We start from the raw sequence: 6,703 nt of genomic DNA, 5'->3' as shown, positions 1-6,703 counted from the left end.
TTATATTTTATTTATGTGGGTCTATGGAGTCTGGTTTTGAGTCATGGTGCGCATTTTCCTAACCCGATCAAACGCGGGTCCAGCATTGTGGAGTCAATCCGAAATTGACCGACCGGACCTGACCCAACCTATCCGGCTATTAAGTGGAGCTGTACGTTTATCAATTCGACGGCAAGGATTTGTTATGGCCGTTTTTCCTGGACGAAGATGCAATTCTCTCCGAAGTTCACTCGCGCACCGCAACAACGCACCCCCAGCAATTCAAATATCTCCTCCCACCCGCAAACCTCGGCGAAACCTCTTTCCTTATCCATCCTTCCGAGCTCTTAAACCCTAGACTAGAAAGAAACCCTAACGATTCCACTCTCTTCCCGGCCCGGAGAGGTGACCTTCGTGTCCGAGCGGCGATGTTCTCTCCGGCGGCGAGGAAACCGCATCTCGCCTCTACGAAGAACCGGAGTCTAGGGCATGGGGTCCCCGATTCCCCCGCCACGCCTCTTCCCGAAGGCCACCGGTCGGTCTTGGGTGCTGCCATCCCCAACCGGCCGATCACCGGCACGCCAGCTCCGTGGTCTTCTCGGCTGTCCGTTCTCGCCAGGTAAAGGGGATTCTAGAGTCGTGAGATCAGTTTGGATGTCTGAAATATTATGGCATTTTCTTTCTCTAATCAGTGGTAGCTCTTACACTGATTAGTCTCCTATTTGGGTTTTTGAAATCTGTCTTGTTTGATATCTATGTCTGTTTGAATGTTTTATTGTGAGGTTCTTGGAAGGTTGAGCTTGAATCATAGCGGGGGAGGTGAGAATATGATGTTTACTGATGGATCTTTGGCTACTCGGGAATAATCTATTTTCAAATGTTTGGCTATTGGGGCAATAATTTTTCTTGTGTTCTGCATCTATATGATTGGAAACGTGTTGCGTAGATTGAAACATCCGGGTACTGACAGAGGAATGGTATTCTTCTAGATTTGATATGGAGACACCAAATCATACACTGCCTGAATTCTGAAGAAGTGAATGCTCATGTTGTAGGAGAAGGAATTGGAATTATCTCAGGAATGTACGGAAAATTTATTTATTCCTTATGAGAGAACAACGGGCTCGTTTGATGGTTGAGGTGGTTGACTTGCTACTCTATTTAATGAGGTATTCTTTTTTGGTGAACCATTATAATCTATTTTCTGATTTGATGTTCTGACTTCTATAATTGTGGAGTTGAAGATTTGTTTTTAGATTTTTTCTTTCTTTCATTCTTGTTTTTTCTTTCACTCTTTCTTTGTTTTTTTTCTGTTGCGGAGAGGAGGTTAGCGGTACTGGGAGAAGAAATCGAATTCAGATGGTTGGTCGGGGAAGGCTATATGAATAGCACAGGTGGAATTTTTGTTTTGTAAGCGATGAAAGAGATGAATAGGTCATCACTTGGGAACTAATTGTGGAAGACAACATTTTAGAGGGAATGCAAAGGTTTGTGTAAAGGAAAATGTTCTGGTGAAATAAATTAACCAACGTACTTCCATGACTTATCGGATGATTTGCAACCATCTTACTTCCGCAATAGTCCTTGCCTACCAACTCTATGATAGATTGTGGACCTGCCGTTCTCCTCGTCTCTACTTGCTAGTGAATCAATTAAGGAAGCATTATCTAGTAGTTGCAAGCGAAGATAGTAGCCATTCTTAGTTAAATTATCAAACTCAGTTCCCCTTTAGATGACCCAAGACCATGCTATCATTATGCAACACCATTCCTATCGGCAACATACTTATCGTCATCATCTTTATCATTTAGACACAGATATTTTGCCATGTGATGTTATAAAATATCGATCTTCTTATTGCTAAAACTCTTTTCTTTTAATTATTATTTGGAGAATCTTGGTGGATCTTTATACTTAATTTAGACGATTTTGTGAGCAATACCACTTTGTATACCAGAAATCTGACACAGCTTCAAATGAAAAGGAGGGCTGGCAGAGGGCTGCTGACTGCTTATGTTGTATAAATAACACCACATCTAGTTTAGAAGACAGCTGAGGGAAGGAGGAGGAATGAATGGAGGAATAAAGAGCAAAAATGAGATGACAAGAGAGGGAAAAAACAAGGGATATGAGCCCCTTATTTTCTACCTGCTTTCACTATAACCTCAATGTATTCCTTCTATGCCTTTTCTTGTATTAACTTAATTTATAGATTTCTTTTGCCTATCTTTGTAAATATATTTCTTAAGGAACTTAAATTGCTTGCTAGCCAAGCAAATACATATTCAAAAGATCGTAAAAGTCAAATTGGAAACAAATCCTAACTGAATGAGGCTCTTAGTAATGTAATTTTAGGTGAAAGTAATGACTGACCAGTGACCTCTTTGTGCTTGGATCTGGGCTGCAATATGCCCTTAGTTGGACCAGTCCCATGCTTCCATAATTTGCACCAAAATCATAGATAACTATTGTCATCATCCTCTATTACCAAAATTGGGCTTTATGTTATTTTGTTTGCTGATTTACTTTATACATCATTGAGGCCTTTGAATGTCATTATATCATCGTTTCAAGATCATGTTGAATGGACATTCTGAATGTAACTGAACTTTTGGTCACGGATGTATCAATATTCTATGAATGAATGGGATTTAATAACTATTATCCATCCTTTTTTCTCTTTTTTCTTTACTTGCAATCCCCTGTGGGGGTGCACATGCACAAGCTTCTCTAACCTTTCAAAGGAAATGATTTTTTGTTCTTCGCATTATCTCATTTTAATGGGTACTGTGGATGCACATTGCTCTGGTGGTTTACGTATTGATCTCTCCAACTTTGCTCTAATGTGCCTATAATTTCATGTGGAGCATAATATGCTGGTCTTCCTTTTACACCTCGTTAGATGTCATTCTAGTGATAAATGTACATTTAAAGGAAGGCAATTAATTAATTTTCCATCATAACTTTCTTTTTAAAATTTACCACAAGGTAGCATTTATTTTTCATACTTATTGAAACTTTAAGGATGCCATTAATGCTTATGCGTTTGATTTTATTTACCCTACTTACAGTTGCCAAGAACTGCTTAATACTTTCATTTTTTAATGTTAAGCTAGTCTTCTTAGCTTGTTGTCATGCTGTCTCTTATCCACCACAAACCTCAGATTCTCGATTATCAGCTCCATGTCTCTCCCTTTTTATCCTTGTCCCACTCTTTATGATAAACTCCTGAGATGCAACCTTGAAATTGCTTCATTTGCAATATGAGTTGTGGATCCTCCACATACTCATCAACAAATATATTTTTTGTGGTCATATGGTTAGTGCCATCATGTTTTACTGTCTTATTTAATGTCTTGTAATGCCAACTTAATGCATTCTATAGTATCATGCTTACTCTACTAAATACTTTCAACTTTTGGGTTTTATGCACCTTTCTGCATGCACTATAACTCAAGCACCTTAGTTACCCATCAAATTACATGCTTCTTCAGAGTAGGCATGCCTAAAAATCCATATGAAAACCATAATGGTTAAAATGCAAGTACTATCCTTTAATAATCATTGCATGCTCCCACCTAATGTTTCCCACCTTTTTGTGCTAAAATCTGCAAATCTGCATATCATTTTACCCACTTGGACTCAAGCACCTCATTTACCCACAGCCTACATGCTTCTTTAATTCAGGCTTGCCTAAAAATCTGAATGAAATCATTTTGAAGTAGCTTTCAAGACCAACTTGTGTCCTTTAATAATATTGAGTGCCTCCACCTAGTGTTCCCCACCTTTCTGAGATAGAAATCTATACACATGTTAAACTATTAGCCAGCGGTCATATGATCAAGTAAAATGGTCACTAGCATAATGGCACAGCTAAGCTTATAACTTAATCTACTTCGGTAATTTAAACAGCAACAGAATCTTTTCAGAAGACTTAATACATAGATATCGTCATCCAAACTGAAGTTTTAGGAGTTTATTTTTTACTTGTCTGCTTTTAGCACAATTAGCTTATGCATGCTACATGGTTGACTAATTTTGAGGTTGCTTGAAGTATACCTACATTATTGAAGTCTTAATGGTTGAACACTATTTCTTTGTCATGATCATTTAAGTTGGTCGTGGATATTGCAGCCTTATAGATTAATTAGACCATAGTTTTCTTGCTTTCAAAAATATGTTTTTTCTTGAGGAAATTCACTTGATCGGATGATTGCAATATGATAGTGGGAGGTGCTCATTTTTGTCTGTTCATTTAAAGGGATTCTAAAAGTGGGTAGATAATGGCACATATAGATCAATTGATGTTATCTGTGCTTACTGTGTTCACGCACTTGCTTTATGATGGGTGGTGCTTCATGATTGATTTATTTATTTCTTGGCATATTAGCCCTCCCCTTGGCAGCTCTCGTTTGGGAGAATACACTAACTTAAATTGCAGATGGAGTTTACTGTATAAAATTTGGCCTTATCAAGGAAGTAGATTCAGCTATGCTGATCCTTAGGCTCATATAACTGAAGCATTGTGAGAGTCTCTGTCTCTAGAAAGACCAGAGACCAAGCCTCTTCCTTAATCCCAACCGCTGGAGGAGAACTGCTTTTCCTCCATGGGGATAGAGATGTACCTCGTCTCTCATTCTACTGCCACTGGACACCTATAAATATGTGTAGAGCCTCAGCTGTTGCTGTTGTTGGATTCCTCTCTCTTCCTATGCTTGGTTTTCTCCCATTCTCATCAACAGAGGGCTGTCTATGGGTTATCTTGTCAAATTCTTCCAAGTTCTAACATTCTTCTTCTATCTGTGCTTCCTAACATGGATTCCTGGTATGTAAATCTGTTTCTATTTGATTGTTTTTAGTTTTATATGGAAGTAGAGAACCAATAGATAACCGAGTTTCAGATTTTGGAGTTTCATTTATTAAATTTATATTTATAGCTGCAAATCCATGATAAGTTAGTGTTGAATATGCTACAGTTGGAGACATTTCAAAGCATGCCAAGTAGGCCTGATGGCTGATTGAGATTTTGATGTTATGTGGTAAAGTCAAGGTGTATAAACAAAGTTTTATTGATTTGTTCAAGGCTTGATTGATTTTGGGCCTATGGTTCTATTCAAGTTGCATGTAGTTATTGTTAAAGATTCTTCTATTAAATATGATTCCAATGATCCAATGGGCTTTTATTGTTACAACATGATATCCATCGATATAGTTAAAAAATTGTTTTGGCATAATTGGAACAAAGTGTATTTAAGTTTGATCTTGGTCATCACTGGGAGAGTCATCATGAAGCAACTATTGGAGGGTTTCAAGATAAGGATGCTGGAACAATGAATAAACCATGCTTTGGAATTGGGGTTTGTTGCTTTGTTGCATGCATGCACAGAAGCATGCATTGAAACAGAGTCTTGTTTTTTGAACCTTGAGTATTTGAAAAATCATCAATGCACACTTTTATAGTTTCATAGTAATTCTTGATGATCACATGTGATTTTATTACTAATTCTTTATATTCCCTTTTCCATTTATATTACCTTTTCTATTTACCTCTATAAATTACTTTGTAGGAGCTAAAGATATATTGTTATCGTGATCTTGCTAGTTTGGGTTTGATGGTAGACTTTGGTGTTGGTTGAGCTAGGCCATGCCACAACAAAGATTCAAACTATAAAGCATTCATACAAAATTGGGTCCACCCTAGGCTTGACTTTTTGTTACTTGAGCTTGGCCCTAGAAAAAAGAACATCATATTTAGTTTGTCTCAGACCGTATCTAGGTTTTTGAACCCTAAACTAGGTGGTGGTGGTTGGGTGGGGTGAGGGTAATGGCTACTTGAGATGATGATGATGGTCATCGAGGTGGTGACAATAGCGTTGCCGTATTGGTCTTGATGATCGTGATGGTATGGACAGCAACAAACTGGTAGTGTCAAAGTTGAAGAGGAAGAAAGAGGTTGTCAAAGGCAAAAGGCACTCTTAAGGTGATTAGACCCCTTTTCGCTTGAGTACCTATGCACTAAACAAGGCACTTCTTTGAATAAAAGCAAGTCACTTATTTATGCAGCATCCAATAAATGCATTTTAAAATAGTATTTGTGTTTATAAACAACATAAATCAGAAATATTTAACACTTTGAGTTTTAATATCATCGAGCATAATATAAGTAAGAAAAGTAGAATTTGAAACTACAAATGAAGGGAGAAAAGCAAAAAAATGAAGAAAATGTTATTAGAAAATAAGAAAATGGAAAAGAGAAAACAGGGAACAAAAGAAAATTGAAATCAATAGTTAGGAACTAGAGAATAAACAAAAGAAAAATAGAAAGCAGAAAATAGGAACCAAAAGATGGAAGACATAAAAATCACAAAGAAATCAGAAATATAAATAAAGTCAAAACATAAAAAAGAAAGAAAAAGAAACTCTATTACATGAATGATTTAGTGAACAAGGATAAGGAAAGAATAGGATATAAAAAACAAAAAAAGGAGAAAAGTTATTCCAGTTTGTTGGCATCCTGTTGTTTATTAAACGAACAGAGATAAGGAGGCACACCTCAATGCTTTAGTATTGCTAATCCCTCTTCTTCGCCTTGTGCTCCATTCATTTCTCCTTTCTTGTTTGAAGCCCTTTGCTTAGCTGCATATAAAACGGATTGGACTTCTTTATTCTTTTAGCCTTGTCACTTATTAAGGTTGTGCAAGACAAAATGCCTCTTAAATGGAAC

The 6,703-nt window shown here is 37.2% G+C and overlaps 1 protein-coding gene across 11 annotated transcripts in view; it reads left to right on the top strand.

Moving 5' to 3' along the window:
- Positions 1-227: 227 nt before the first annotated feature.
- LOC105035083 (nuclear pore complex protein NUP133) overlaps positions 228-6,703 on the top strand; it is an 88,162-nt gene continuing 81,686 nt past the window's right edge. For 2 of the 11 annotated variants that reach the window (XM_010910489.3, XM_010910487.3), the window contains exon 1: positions 232-598. In XM_010910489.3, coding sequence (XP_010908791.1) covers positions 408-598 — 191 coding nt within the window. In that variant the 5' untranslated portion in view covers positions 232-407. The other 9 variants (XM_010910492.3, XM_073259532.1, XM_019847208.3 and 6 more) reach the window with 9 other exon arrangements.

This window comes from Elaeis guineensis, chromosome 6, assembly GCF_000442705.2.
Source record: "Elaeis guineensis isolate ETL-2024a chromosome 6, EG11, whole genome shotgun sequence".
Classification (NCBI taxonomy): Eukaryota; Viridiplantae; Streptophyta; class Magnoliopsida; order Arecales; family Arecaceae; genus Elaeis; species Elaeis guineensis.
This window is presented reverse-complemented; position numbering and strand designations above follow the sequence as displayed.